The 15,417-nt window shown below is 51.4% G+C and overlaps 1 protein-coding gene across 1 annotated transcript in view; it reads left to right on the top strand.

Annotated features, from left to right (window-relative positions):
* LOC127542793 (protein Wiz-like) overlaps nt 1–5,444 on the top strand; it is a 31,984-nt gene extending 26,540 nt beyond the window's left edge. The window contains 4 exon segments of the mRNA XM_051968608.1: nt 973–1,066; nt 1,153–1,298; nt 1,301–2,809; nt 3,406–5,444. Of these exon segments, the coding sequence (XP_051824568.1) occupies nt 973–1,066; nt 1,153–1,298; nt 1,301–2,809; nt 3,406–4,673 (3,017 nt within the window). The 3' untranslated portion in view covers nt 4,674–5,444.
* The last annotated feature ends 9,973 nt before the right edge of the window (nt 5,445–15,417 follow it).

Genomic DNA, 15,417 nt, shown 5'->3' with positions numbered 1-15,417 from the left:
CCATGACCTGATCTTTCTGCTCTCATTTCCTTGTGAACGTTTGCCCCTCATCACCACATAGTCTGCTACCCCCTGCCACCATCCCTTCTTTATCTTTAGTCTTCAGTTGTATATACATAATCTCTTAGTGACTCTCAAGCTGGGATTTCCATGGTGGGGGGGGGGGGTCTCTGACCGTGATGTCCATGGGGGGATCTGTTTCCCTGGTCTCCATAAGGAAATTCAGGACCTGGGGAGTCTTGTAACCTGATCTCCCTGCAGAATCTCTGCCCCTTATCTCCACTGGGTTATATAACCTAGATTTCCGTGGGATCTCCCTGGATGTCTTGGCCCCTGATTTCCATGGAGTGTCTATGAATGGGAACTCCACGTGCGTCCCTTCCTCTCGGATTCATGGGGGGACTATGCTTGTGAGTCTATAGCCCTGTTCTCCGTAGGGTTCCTCTGACCCTCTGGTGTCTTGGACCCAGATCTCCATAATAGTTCTCCCACACAGATCTCCATGTGGGGTTTCTAGCCTGGATCTCTTCGGGGCGGGGGGAAGGGGCGGGGGTCTCTGCCTCTGAACTCCTTTGTAAAGTCTCTGCCATAAGGACCCTGCCACTCTTTTATTCTTTACATGTTTCTCTTCCCTTCCTCATGACGTGATCTTTTGCCCTATTTTTCCTGTAAATCTGCCCCTCATCTCCACATACTCTGCTTCTCCCTTCCGCCATCTCTTCTTTTTCACTGCCTTCAACACTCCCTCTTAGTAGATCTCGCTCCCTGTTTTCCAGGGGGGTTCCTTGGGCGGTGTCTCCAGTCTATGAAGATTGTACACGTTTCTTTAAACAATCACACTCTTGCTGGGGAGGCTGCCCCGCTCGCCCACTGACCAGCGCTCAGTGAAAAAAGCACACAGGAGGGGGTGGGGGCGAAGACACGGGAGGTGGGGGAGGGGGACCGCCTGGAGCGCGTACATACGGGACACAGCCCCCGTCGCCGCCCCCATCGCCGTCGCCGCCGCCGACGTCGCCGCCCACGCTGCTCCAGGCGCCACGCTCCAGCCGCCACGCTTCCGCCGCTCGTACCTCCCTGCTCCCGCACCACCAAGGGACAGTCCCAGCCAGAGCCACAGCCGGAGCCGGAGCCGGGCGGGAGCCGGAGCCGGAGCCGGAGCCGGAGCCGGGCGGGAGCCGGGGCAGGATCGGTGGGGGCCGCCCCGCTTCTCGCCTCTGAGGAAGAAGAGCCGGTGGCCGTGGAGCCGCCCTCGCCCCCACCCCCAAAGAAGAGCCTTCCCCCAGGGCAGCTGGAGCGGGCCCCGGCAGGTTGGGTCACAAGATGTCTTCAGAGGGTCCCCGGGGGAGCAGACCAGAACCCCCAGCTCTGAAAGCTCAGACTCTGACCTGTGAGGTGTGCCGGGCTTCTTTTGAGACCCAAAAAGACCTTTCCCGCCATGCGTGTTCCCGCCATGTGCGCTCCCGCCCGCGGCAGCCAGGGGCGTCTGAGGCTGAGAGTAGCGGGGCCCCCATCGACCTGCCCCCAGAAATGATGGAACAGAAGGGAAAACCTAGCCGCCCCCTGCCCCTGGCCCTGCCCCTGCCCCTGCCCCTGGCCAAGAAATCGGGCTCCCCAAAGGAGGCAACTGCCTTTCCCCGCCCAGGCCTGTGGGCCCCCAGCAAGGCAGTTGACAAATCCCCTGAGACCCGCATCAACAAGGCCATCAAGTCACTCCCTGGCTGCTCATCCAGGGGCCTTTCCCACCCACCGGGCCCCCCTCTCCTCCAGAAGGTGCCGCCTGCTTTGTCGGGGTCCCCCCCACCCAAGAACCCCGGGGACAAGAGCCCCAGGCTGCCCCCGAGCCCCCTGCCAGACTCCTTGAAGGCCCGGTGGCTGCAGCCAGAGTATAAAGGGCCCCTGAACTTCACTTTAGATAGTGATTTGCGCAGAGAGCTTTTTGGCTTGTTGTCTGGGGCCCAGTTTGAGACCAGAAAGGGCCCGTCCACTCAGGCCAGAGCCCACCTGAGCCAGCCGGGGGTGAACCACCCGGGTGCCAAGGGAGCCCCCACAGACTTGGGCTTCCAGACCCTCCTCCCGGGGGAGCGGGCGGTGCCGGCAGAGCCCGGGCGGCCCGGCTTCTCGGCCCGCCGGCCCCCGGCCACGGTTCTCTTGCCGCTCTCCCCTCCACCGGCCAAGAAGCCCGAGCCGAGGGCGTCGGGGGAGGCCGGCCTTCGGGGGGCGCGGGATCTCTCTCCCGCAGACGTGGAGCTGTCTCCTCTCAGTCTCTCATCGGACCCGGAGCCAGCCCAGGACATCCGCTGTGAGCTCTGTGGGCAGTTCTTTGAGAATCGAAAAGGCCTGGCAAGCCACGCGCGCTCCCACCTGCGGGACATGGGGGTGACCGAGTGGTACGTCAACGGCTCGCCCATTGACACCCTGACGGAGATCCTGAAGGGCCAGACCCAGCCTCGGGCCCGACGACCTCCCGACCCGACCTCCCTGGGCCCAAAGGTACGGGCCGAGGCAATGGGCGGGGGCCCCGATGACTCCCTGGGGGCTCAAAGTGCTTCGGAGCCGCCCGTCCCGCCCCCTGCCGGGAACTGGGGCCCATCGAGCGACCCCCTGGGGCTCTCAGCAACCACCTCCTCACACTCAACTGCTCGGAGGAGGTTCCCAGGTCAGTCACTTTGTTCCCTCCAGGAGAAATTAAAGTCGGAACCACTGCAGATGGAGATCAAACGGGAGCTGTTGGTGGGAGGCCCGCACGGGGAAGGACGCCCATCGGATGGACCCTGGTCATCTCAAGAGGACAAGGCATCCCTGAATCTAGGTAAGGTGTCCCCGGGGGGAAGGGGGGAGGGAGGAGCAACACCAGGGATTCAGGCCCAGAGACACGGAAACCTGGGACTCCGCTAGGGATGTAAGGGCGGGGGCCCGCCGGGGTGCCCAGGAGAGCCCAGGCACCGAGAAGGGTCCTTTTCCCACGGAGGTGGGGCTGCTGAGTCACTGCTGCCTAAATGTGGGGGTCAGTAACCGGGGGGGATTGCAGGAAGGGTCACAGGCTCCCCCACAAGGCGCTGGGGGGGGTAAATAACCGGGGGGGATTGCACCTTCCACAAGGCACTGGGCGGGCTTCGTCCCACACTCGCCTTGGCGGGTCTGTGGAGCCTCTTTGGGGCCCGTACAGGGCCGGAAACTGGGCCTGCTTCAGGTCCGAGGCAGGTGAGTGAGACCCGGAGGAAGCGGGTGTGGGGAAGGGCACTGGATCAGCACGAGCCCCTGGGACCCCTTCCTAGGACAAGCGCCGGCCTGTCCGGAGGGGCGGGCCTAGAGAAGGGAGGCCGGGTTCCCCACCCACCGTGGGGGTGCTTGGCCCCCCGTGCCGGGGCCCTTCCCCCTTCCATCGCCCTCTTCCTGTCTCCGCAGCTCCCTGGGCCGAGCCGGCCCGCGACGCCCGCTGTGAGCTCTGTGGGGAGCTGTTTAAGAACCGAAGGGGCCTGGCCTGCCATGCCCGCGCTCACCTGCGGCGCATGGGCGTGACCAAGTGGTACGGCTCGCCCATCGACAAGCTTCGCGAGATCCTGGAGAACAAGGCCCGAGCGGGGACCGTCAAGAAGGAGCCCGCGCCGGCCGAGCTGCCCCCTCCCCGGGGGGAGGAGGGGCCCAAATTCCCTGGAAAGGGGCCTCTGGCCCTGTCTTTGATCCCATTGTCCCACAGTCCTGGCGAATATGGGCCTGGCCCCGCCAAGGGAGCCCAGAAGATGACCCTCTCGCCTCTTCTCTCCGACCCGATTGCCGGTTTCCTCACCCCCTTGAGGACGAAGCGGCCGCCGCCCGATGACCGGCTTCTCCCTGGGGAGAAGAAGCCCAAGACCTGCACGCGCCCGGAGCCGCCCGTCAAGCCGGAGCCCCTTCCCGGCCCAAGCTGCCAGGCTCCCGGGGAAGCCGCGTGCGAGCTGTGTGGTCTCCATTTTGAGAATCGCCAGGCACTGGCCAGCCACGCTCAGGCTCACCTGCGGCGACTTGGGGTGACGGGAGGGTGTGTGAAGGGCTCCCCGATTGAGACCCTGAGGGAGTGGATCAAGCGGGGTCCCCAGAGGGGGGGCGCCTACCGTAATCATATTCCAGGTGGCCAACCCCTCCTGGGGAAGGGCCACCATTCCTGCCCCAGACGGGATGGGGACAAACAAATGCCCCTCACCCTGGCTCCCACTCGCCTCACGCTGATGGAGAAGCCCCTGGGGAGTGAATTCAGGCCCGGGGAAGTGGGCGGGGCCGGAGGTGGTGGCGGGGGACCCCTGGCAGCCTCACCTCCGGCTGTGGCGAAGGCCCACGAACGCCAGCGCCACCATGTCCGTCAGGGTGGGTGCAGACAAGCCCGCCCTTCTCGGGGGGAGGAGACCAGGGACTCTCAGCAGAAACCGGTCCCGGGGCAGCAGCCACCTCCCAGAGTGCCTCTTGACAACTCCCTGGTCCCCCCCCCTCCCCAGACGCCCTTGGTGACGTTTCGGGGCCCCGTGTACACGCTGAAGTGCAGGTTCTGCCAAGTGCAGTTCCGGGGTCCCCTCTCCATCCAGGAGGAGTGGATTCACCATCTCCAGAGGCACATCCTGGAAAGGAGCTTCTCCCCGGCCGAGCCCCGGCCTGGGGAGCCTGAGGCCCCCGAGGCCCCGGCGGGGCCAGAGACCCAGTAATGGAGACGCAGGGAAGCCCCCGAGCCAGCTCTCTCCCCTCTCTGGGGGGCTTTCGCCCTTCCCCCCCCCAGGTGCGTTTCCAAAGGAGCCAGTCACAGAGCACAGACACTCCCGGGGCATCTTGTGTCTCGGGGAGATTCGCCCCCCCTCCCTCCTCCCCTCTGCCTTCCTTTTCCCTGTCTGCCCTGCTAGACACCCATCAAATGGGCGCATCATCCCCGCCTCCTGCTTCAGGGTAGGGGGTCAGGGTGGGCTTCGGCCTTCCCCCAATACCCAGGCCGGGGAGCCCTGAAAGCCTCCAGTGCCACGGAAATCACGGGGGCTTCCCCAGCAGCCCGAGGCCCTGAGAGGGGTTTCCCCCAGAACAATTCAGCTTCCTCCTGCCAAGTGGAGGCCCCAGAGAATAGCAGGGGGGACTTTCGAAGCCCCTCCCCATCCCCTCCCCCTCCCCTGCCAGGGGTCTATGTCTCCCCATCTCCTCCCCCTCTTTCACTATTGCTTTTCCTGCTTAGTTTCCTACAAAGTGTAAGTTCCCACTAGTTTTGCATAGAGAATAAGGAGCTGATTTTTATTTTTGAGTCCTGGGATGAGTAAAGCCCGGAGGCCGTTGACCTTTTGCCTTTATTTCAATGGCCACGTTCTGGTTGGGAAAAAAATGTAAAATAAAAAATAAAAAAAAACCCAATAATAATCCTGCTGTACTTGGAAAACAGATGTTCTGTGTAGAGATGAAATAAATCAGAGCCAAGAGGTCGAGTGACCTTTGCTGCAATTGCCTCTCGGTCTCCTTCTATTTTATCGTCCCCTCACACGACTCGATCTGTTCTGCTGGTGAAAATTAGATCCCAGCCGTCTCTACAGGTGGCTCCCCGATAGATCTCCAGGAGTCATCTGGAACCCTGTTCTCCACGTGAGGGATGTAGAAGACCCTTACCCAAAATGACTACTCAGAGATCCCTCAGTAGAAAGCAGAAAGGTTGTTTATTGAAAACCTCCGGAGGATGAGCCGGCCCAGCGAGAGAGAAAGCTCGGGGTAGGAGGCTAAAGAAGTAGTAAAGATACAGCTTTTAGACAAGAGATTATATCACAAGTAAGAGAGCATTGAGAAGGGGGGGGAAGCATCTAATTGGTTGTTGCTATTCAGGGAGATTGGAATGGAAGGTTTCAGGGAAATCTGATTTCTAGGAAACAGAAAATCAGGCCTTCAGGCTTAATCCAGCAGATAGTGGTGCAGCTCATAGGCTAAAGATCGATAAATGTCAAATACTGATAAATGTCCTCAGCTCAGATTAGGTAAATATATTTGTAGCTGGTCAAGGCTCAAGTAAACATGAGGCTGCACCTATTATACAGGTTATAGGGGAGACACAGAAATAAAGAAAATAAAATACAGAAACTCTGTTCCACACAACCCCCCCTTGTAATATGTAAATGATCTTTATCATATTTCTATGAAGAGCTTACACACTGTTCAAAATCAGCTACCACATCTATACCTTGTTTATCAAGTTCACCATCAAGATCATCCCTCTCTACGACATTCCAGCCTTTTCTCTGAAGAATCGTCTGTTGGTAGCATCTTGTGTATGCAAAATTTTGACAGGGACCGTTGAACTGTCCTGGTGACTGATGTAATTATTCAGGGCAGACATAGCGGCAACAGGGTAATACCACCGATTGCCAAAAGTTCATACCATAAAACTTGCTTCCACCAACTGTCTGGGAAGCAGTTATCACAGAACAGGTTGGCATTTGGCAGACAAAAATACAAAGATAAATAAACAAAGATGACAATCTAGGGCAACGGAGGCACATACACACTCTCCTTCTGAATATTTGAATTATTGAGTCACCTCCCCTAGAACCTGGGAGGTCTCAGCACCATCATTTTGGCCAACCCAATGTGAAGCAAATAAATCAAAATGAAACTAGGAACTGCAAGGACTTAAAGCAAGGGCAAGTCTCTCCCTGACAACCCCCGAGTTATCAGCAGTACAGAGGCCTCATCTCAGCCACAGAATCCAGTTTGAGATTCACTGTTAGGTGGTCTTCAGTCACTTGTGCACGTAACTCAGCCTCTGCTTCTATAGGGAGTAGCAGGGCTCGAGATGCTGCCCATTCAGAGGGGCACCGCACTCCAGGGGAGAAGGGGGAGGCTTGGAGTTGTTCCACCTGTCTCCGCCCAGAGGGACAGACAGGGCTGCTACTAGAAAACAGATTTCTGAGCAGAGCTATCGGAGCATGCACAGTTAGACCACCAAGGCAGGCAAACCCCGAACTGTAGAGGCTTGATCTCAAAACGGCAATGTCCTTTGAGAATGCTGAGATACCCATTAAGAAATCGGGGTTACAGGGCTGGAGACTGCCAGTCCAAGACAGATGTCTATCTTGGAGATTTCCTAAAAACAAAATAGTCCCCCAAACTGAGCCTGCCAGGGCAATTCCCCAGAATAAGGGGTTTCAAAGCTAAAGCACAGTAAAAACAAAAAGGACTGCTTAAGGACTTCCAATTCAATCTGAACTGGTGAGATAGGGGGCGGGGCAGAAGTACCTAAGGCAAAGTCAACAGAAAACTAAGGCTTCCCACTCTTTTAGGTATTTTGAGAAAAATCCACCCGTTTCCCGAGTTCCCTATCTCTTCCTCTCCTTTTCTTCTCATGGAAAGGAATTATTCAAAGAAAAAAAAGGAAATAGTCAAATCACCATCCCACATAGAAATCCCAAGAGCGAATTAAAGTTCCTACACACAACAGACCAGTACAGGAGGAGTTTCCTAAAAAAAAATCTCTCAAACAATCACATATTCTGAAGTGAACATAGATATTATAAACATACTGTAACTTCCTTAACAGCTATATTTACCAATTTTAATCATTTCCATCCCAAATTTTAAACACAGTAATAGATGACCGAGTCAGGGTTTAACAGTCACTCTTCAACTATTCCCAAGTCCCCCATATCAGTCCAAAGCACATCAGGAGCATGGGCCATGGTCTCTCATTCGAAACACGGCTTCATGCTGATAAGGGGAGAGAACTGACTCTCAGTCCAAGCAGGGGGATGGGGACGGTGTGCTGACAATCATCAATGGGCCGATCCAGGTCCCCAAAGCAGGCCAATATAGCTGTAATGTGACCAAAATCTGGAACAAAAAACCAAATCTAACAGATAAAGATTAGAAGAGTCTGGACCTGCAACAACATGTGGGGAGGTCAGTAGAGATTGGCCAGCAGTTCCTGTGGGAAGGAACAAGGTTGCTTCACAGGAAAGGCGGACGGCTAAAGTCCCAATAAATAACCGTTAGCTTTCACAGACCACTGGGCTGGTTGTCCTCTCATCATTTAGAAACATTAAAAAAAAAGCCTGAATATCCACAGACACAACTATCCAGTGACACATAGATGGTCAGGGGAAACACTCGTTTGCCTAAGTGTTTAGGCTATAATGATTACATAGAACCAGATTGGAAACAGCCAGGTATGACATCATTGAACTGCATCAACAGTTTCTTAGTAACTATTGTTCTGATCAGAGAAATCCGTCACAGGAGGCAAAGAAATGCAGGGACATAACTATAACATAGTACAAGCAATTAAAACTCAACCTTCAGCACAGAAGAGAGTGGAGCTTCAAAACTCCCAAAGACTCTTAACTCTAAGCCCAAAGCATTTCACTTCTAATAACAACTTCTATTAACCAAGTTTCAGACAAATCCTAAACCAATATTTACCATAACCTTATAGCGGTAACAGTAAGAAATTTATCCCAGAAAAATTCCCACAATCCTTACAGACCCAAGTAGATGTGGGATCTTGAAGAAGTTGAAGATTCTACCAATCGCTTTGCTTTTAAAATACCCAACACACAGAAAAATCCCCAACTACGTAGCGTTCATAACAAACACATTTTCAAAAGGCAGAAGGCAAAAACTATGATTCTTGGAGTCCCTTTCACATAATTGGCATCAATACAGTTAATGAAAGCTTCCTATTTTCATGTAAAAGAATCTGAAAAGTTCTTGAAAACATCCATTAAACTTTTTTGAAATAACCCTTTCAAAGTATAGATCACATTTCTGATCATATTCTTCAAGTTTCATAACCATTACGCATCTAAAGAGACAGATGTTCAATCATTTGACATCTTGTAAGAGCAGCCTGTCCCTTTAAATCACTGTTACTTCCTTCAGCCAAAAGCTGCCACAGTTTTCCACAGCTGCTCTGCTGCTCTCCCCCAAAAACACATCGCGTCTCACAGCCGTCTCTCGGTGACGACCCTTTCCATCCAGTCCTTCTTTCCCACTGATTTCTTCTTGAAATCATCTGCTCCTACTAATCAGTCCTTCTTAACTCACCTTCATTCCTCTGTCCCATCTCTGTCTCTCTCTCCTCCCAATGCCTACTTGCTCAGACCTTCCCCGACATACTTGAAACACTCCCAAACCAAGAACCCTTCTGACGAGATGCTCCATTTAAACTATTAAATGCCCTTATAAATCAATCTCTCTTTTCCCTTGTCTTTAAATCACCTTTTTTTAAACTTTAAACTTCAAGATTCACAATTCATTTTGAACCAAATTTCATAAAACTTATAATAGAGTTTCCAAATTACTCAACACTTTAAAAAGCAACATACCACTGAAGTAGGGAGAGACAAACACGACCCCCCCAGGTAAGCTCCTGTCAGTGTGTTTAATATCCTATATTTTTAATTTGAAGTCCAATCAAATCATAAAGAAAAAAATTTCTCTCCAGTTGCAAAGGCCACAATATTCAAACAATTCTTAAGATTTTACACTCAGAATAAATCTACCATGTGCAAGGCAACAGTAAAATTATTTCAAAATGATAGTACTTCTTTAAAATATAGTAAGTTCCCCAAACTCTTATTCAAATGTTGCAGACAAACAATTACCCAGCTTAGGCTTCTTAAACTCTCTGTTCTCTAATTCCATGAAAGCAAACTCACTAATAAGGATTCTTCTTTCTTCTCCTGACACCATTTTAAGAAACATGCCTAGTTTTCCCACAGGTTCAGTAGGTCAGAGAGCCCCCACTATTTACCTCTCTTAACTCTATTGTTATTCCTCCCTTCAAAGCTCTACAATTAGTTTCCAACCTTACCACACGTGCCAATTTGAAGTTATTTAAAAATTAACCAGTGCTTTAGTGTGTGAAATCTCCTAAAATCTACCTAGATATTCCCTTCAAACTTCTTTTCCTTATTAAGCCAGGAAAGAGCTCAGCACCAATCCTTGCTTTACCTTGAACAGTTTTTCTCTGGCAGGAATCCACAAGCCTGAGTTCTCGGTAACAGGGCTCCTTGTTTCCAGGAGCGATAGCCGCTGTTCTTCTATTTTCTCAAAACGTTCCAAACTTTCAAACCGTGTTTTTATTTTTCCCCTTCTCTCCCCTCTCCTGCAAAGCCGCCGCCAGAGGCAGAGGGAGAGAAAGAGAAAAAGATTTTCTTTTCTTGGGAAGCCCAAAACTAGTTCCCAAATTACATTCTGAGCCCCTCTGAAAGAATTATTACTCTGAATGAATTCCAACTCCCACAATTCAGCCTGATGGTTTTCTAAGCCTGCAACACAGAGGCTGATTCCTGTTCTCTACAAGCTTGCTAACTTTCAACACCGAACGAAAGCAATGGAAGCAGACATACACACACAGAGAAACGCAAAACTCTATTTTCGCCTTTTACATACAGATTTAAATCTGATATGCCCCAGTAGTCCTGGGATAATCATCCTCCCAGTTTTCTTTCCTTTTATATGTAGGAAGTTCATCCCAGTCTTGAATGAATTTGTATGAGCTAACGTCCTCATACAAATTCTCAGACTGCTTCTATCCCATTTTAGCATCTTGGACCCCGTCCAGGCGATGGCGAAGGCCCTTCTTTACCCTCACGTCCCCCGCAGCCACCCGGCTCTCACCCGAGAGCTTCCTCAGGGAAGGTCCTTTATCACTGGGGTCCACAGCAGTCCCCACCAAAAACAAATTTAGGAGGGCTAATCCCTCGGGGTCTCCCTCGACCCAGCCAATGGACCCCCAGACCTCCGAGAGTGTTACCTCAAGTGTACACGTGTACATATCTTTCAGGCTACAATGCTGGCCACCAGAACTGTACTTCCTTTAACCTTCAACTCTGCCTTCCACTGAGTATCCCTGCCTCGGGTCGTTGTCTAAGAGGGGAGGGAGGCTGCTCCCCCAGAGCCAGAGACCATGGAGAAAACTGCTCCGTGGGCGCCTGTCCCTGTCCGGGGGGCACACAGCCGTCTCCCCTAAAGACCCCATCCCGGAGAGCCCCTGACTGTGAGGGATGTAGAAGACCCTTACCCAAAATGACTACTCGGGGATCACTCAGTAGAAAGCAGAAAGGTTGTTTATTGAAAACCTCCAGAGGATGAGCCGGCCCATCGAGAGATAAGAAAGAGAAAGCTCGGGGTAGGAGGGCTAAAGAAGTAGTAAAGATACAGCTTTTATACAAGAGATTATATCACAAGTAAGAGAGCATTGAGAAGGAGGGGGGAGGCATCTAATTGGTTGTTGCTATTGGGAGAGATTGGAATGGAAGGGTTCAGGGAAATCTTCTGATTTCTAGGAAACAGAAAATCAGGCCTTCAGGCTTAATCCAGCAGATAGTGGTCAAGCTCATAGACTAAATCTCGATAAATGTCAAATACTGAGAAATGTCATCAGCTCAGGTTAAGTCAATATGTTTATATTTAAGCCAAAGCTCAAGTAAATATGGGCCTGCACATATTATACAGGTCAGAGGGGAAAGACAGAAATCATGAAAATAAAATACAGAAAAAGAATTCATACATTCGTGTAAGTTCTTCACCTTCTCTCTCTATTCCACACATCCATAATGGGCTCTGTGCCTCTGATCTCCATGGCTTCCTCTGTTCCTGATCTTCTTGGTGGAGTCTACGCAACAATAACCATGACACTTTCTGTTCCTTACGTGTTTCTCTTCCCTTCCTCACGACCTGATCTTTCCCCCATAATTTACCTGTGAAACTTTGCCCCTCATCTGCACACACTCTGCTGCCCCCTTCCACCATCTCTTCTTTCTCATTGGTCTTCAACGCTCAGTTGCTCATCTCTTTATCCATCTTACTCTGTAATCTCCTAGGGTTGTCTAACCTTGAGGTCCATGGAGGGTCTCTGCCCCCAGGGCATCTGTGACCCTGCTATCCTTTCTGGGTTTGTCTCTGATCTGAATGGGGCACTTACTCTTGCTTTCCATGAGGGGTTTCTGACTTTGATCTTTATGTGGGGTCTCTACCCATAATGTCCATGAGGGGTCTCTATCCTTGACCTCCAGGGGATGTTGTTGACTGAACATGCATGGGAGGATTTGTTGCCCCTTATCTCCATGGAGATTTTGCCTCCAATTTCCGTGGGGCATCTCTGACATAAATAGCCAGAATAGGTCTCTGACACAGTCTCCATGGGGGTTCTGTCCCTGATTTCCATGGGCATCTTTGGCCATGATTTCCATGGGGCAGGTCTCTACAATTGATTTCATGGGAGGGCTATGCCCCTCATTTTCATGGTGTGTCTCTGGCCCTGATCTCCATGGGGTTTTTTGCCCAAGGGTGGTCATGGATCCAGATCTCCATGGGGTTCTCTGCGCAGATTTTTAGAATAGGTCTCTGACACAGATCTCCATGTGGGATCTCTGTTGCCCACCTTTGTGGGTACTCTGTGCCACTGATCTCTGTGGTGGGGTTCTCTGCCACAATAACCCTGCCATCCTTTATTCCTTATGCATTTCTCTTCTCTTTCTCATGACCTGATCTTTTCTACCAAATTTCCCCATAAATCTTTGCCCCTCATCTCCACACACTCTGCTGCCCCCTTGCACCATCTTTCATTTTTCCTTAGTGTTCAGCTCTTTCTGCCTCATCTCTCAGTCAATCTCACAGAATGATCTTCATGGGGGGGTCCCTGTCTTTGATATTCATGGAGGGTCTCTGCCCCCAGGGGGTCTGTGAACCTGATCTTCATGGGGAGTCTCCATTCCTGGGGAGATTTCTGATACTACTCTCCATAGGGTTCTCTGACCCTGATTTCCATGGGGGTTCTTTGACCTTGATTTCAATGGCTAGTCTCACTCTATCTCTATAATGAGTCTCTACTCCGATCTCCATTAAGGGGTCTCTAACACTCATCTTCATAGAGGTTCTGTGTCCCAGATTTCATGGAGGGTTTCTACCCCTGAACACCTCTGCCTCTCTTGACTATGGAAGCCTTTAGGCCTGATTTCCATGGAGGCTCTGTACCTGTGATCTCCTTGGGATTCTCTGTTCCTGATGGCTTTTGGTGAGATTCTGCAACAATAACTATTACTGCATCAAGATTATGGTGCAAGATCCCCCGGGACAGATTCCCATTAGAGGGACCAGGGACACAGACCCTCATGGAGATCAGCGACAGAGACACAAAATGGAAATCAGGATCACAGGTGCCCCAGGGGGCAGAGAATCTCCATGAACATCAAGGACAAAGAACCTCCCTCATGCAGATCAATGTCTATAACCCTCACAGCAGAGCACCCTTGGAGAAACCAGGGGCAAAGACCGCACGTGGAGATTAGTGTTGGAGTTCCCCCATGAAGATCATTGGCAGAGACCATCCTTGGAAATCAGGGCCAGAGATGCCTCTATGAGGCAGAGACCACACATGGAGATCAAAGTCAGAGATCCTCCATGGAAATCAGCCCAAAAAACTCCCAATTTAATTCAAAGACAGACCTATAGAGATCATGGTTAGAGCCCCCCCCCCATGAAGATCGGGGGCAGAGATCCCCAGGGGGTATAGATCCCTCATGGACATCAAGGACAGAGATGCCTCAAGAAGGTCAAATTCAGAGATCAAGCATAAAAGTCAGAGTCAGAGAACTCCCATGGAGATCAGGGTCAGAGACTACCCATGGAGATCAGTGTGAGAGAGCTAGTATGGAGATTAGGATCAGAGATCTCCCAGAGAGATCAGGATCTAAGACGCTCCAGCAGCAGAGCCCTTTTATGTAGACCAAGGACAAAGACTATCATGGCCATGAGTCATAGAGTCAAAAACAGAGACCCCCATTGAGATCAAAGTCAGAGACCAACCATAGAAACCAGGATCAGAAAATCCCCATGCAGATGTGTGTCAGAAACTTCCTATGGAGATCAGTGTCAGAAAGCACCAGCCTGGTAAAGAGACCTCCAATGGATATCAGGGTTACGGATCCCCCAAAGTCTGAGAATCTCCATGGAAATCAATGACAGAGACCCCCATGGAGGTCACAGAATGAGATTCACTAACAGAGGATGGATAGAGAGCTGAAGGCCACCAAAAAGAAGAGATGGTGGAAGGGGGAAGCAGAGTGTGTGGAGATGAGGGGAAAAGATTCACAGGAAAATTAGGGGGGAAAGATCAGGTCAGGAAGAAGGAAAGGGAAACCTGTAAGGAATAAAAGATATCAGGGTTATTGTAGCAAAGATCCCACAAAGGAGATCAGAGGCAGAGAACCCCATAGAGATCAGGGTTACAGGATCCCTTTAGAGACTGGGAGTAGAAAAGCCCCATGTGCATCAGGGATAGAGACCCTAAATGGAAAAGAATGCCAAAAACTCCCCATAAAAATCAGAGGCAGAACTCTCATGGAAATCTGGGTCAGAATCCCCTCTTGGAGATCAGGGACACAGACAACCATGGAGACCAAAGGCTGAGACTACACATGGCGATTAAGGTCAGAGACTCCCTATTGAGATCAAAAACAGGCCTCCTATTGAGACCATGGAAAGAGACCCCCCATGGAAATCAGGGGCAGAACCATCCAGGGCTTAGAGACCTTCCCTGGACATCAAGGACAGTGATGCTCCAGGGAGATAAAATTCAGAGACCTACCATAGCAATGAGGGTCAGAGATCCGCCATGAAGTTCAGGGTCAGACCCCTCAATTGAGATCTCTGTCAGAGACCAGTTACAAAGACTAAGGTCAGAGATCCCTCATAGCGCTCAGAGTCCAAGGCCCACCTGGAGCAGAGCCAGCTTATGCAGACCAGGGACAAAGACCCCGCCATGGACATGAGACTCAGAGTTAAAAACAGAAAAGCCCCAATGGAGATCAAATTCAAAGACCCCCCATGAAAATCAGAATCAGAGACCCCCCCAGAGTTTGGAGGTAGAGGTACGCAGGGGTAGACCCCCATGTAAATAAGGTTCAGAGACCCCCCATGGAGATCAGAACTAGAGACCTCCATAAGGATGAGAGCAGACCTTCCCCCAGAGACCCCTCATGGAGTTCAGGGATAGAATCCCTCCATGGATTTCAGTGGCAGGCTCAACCCATGGAAATCAGGCCAAAGATGCCCAATGAAAATCAGAGACAGACCTTTCATGGATATTTGGGTCTGAGACCCCCATGGAGATCTGGGACACAGAAAAGCCATGGAGACCAAAGGCAGAGACCACACAAGGAAATCAAGGTTAGAGATCGCCCTTGGAAAACAGAGCAAAGACTCCCAATTGAGATCAGAGATAGACTTCCTATGGAGATCATGATTAGAGATCCACCATGAAGATCAGGTACCGAAGCTATTTATGGATATCAGAGTCAGAAACTCCCCTAGGGAAAGAGATCCTCCATGGCCATCAAGGCCAGAGACCTCCATGTGGATCACAGGGTGAGATGGACAAAGAGATGATAGAGAGCTAAAGATAAGTGAGAAAGAAGAGATGGTGAAAAG

Source organism: Antechinus flavipes, chromosome X (genome assembly GCF_016432865.1).
Source record: "Antechinus flavipes isolate AdamAnt ecotype Samford, QLD, Australia chromosome X, AdamAnt_v2, whole genome shotgun sequence".
In the NCBI taxonomy this organism is placed as follows: Eukaryota; Metazoa; Chordata; class Mammalia; order Dasyuromorphia; family Dasyuridae; genus Antechinus; species Antechinus flavipes.
Note: the sequence above shows the minus strand (reverse complement) of the source record. Positions and strands in the feature narration are given on the sequence as shown.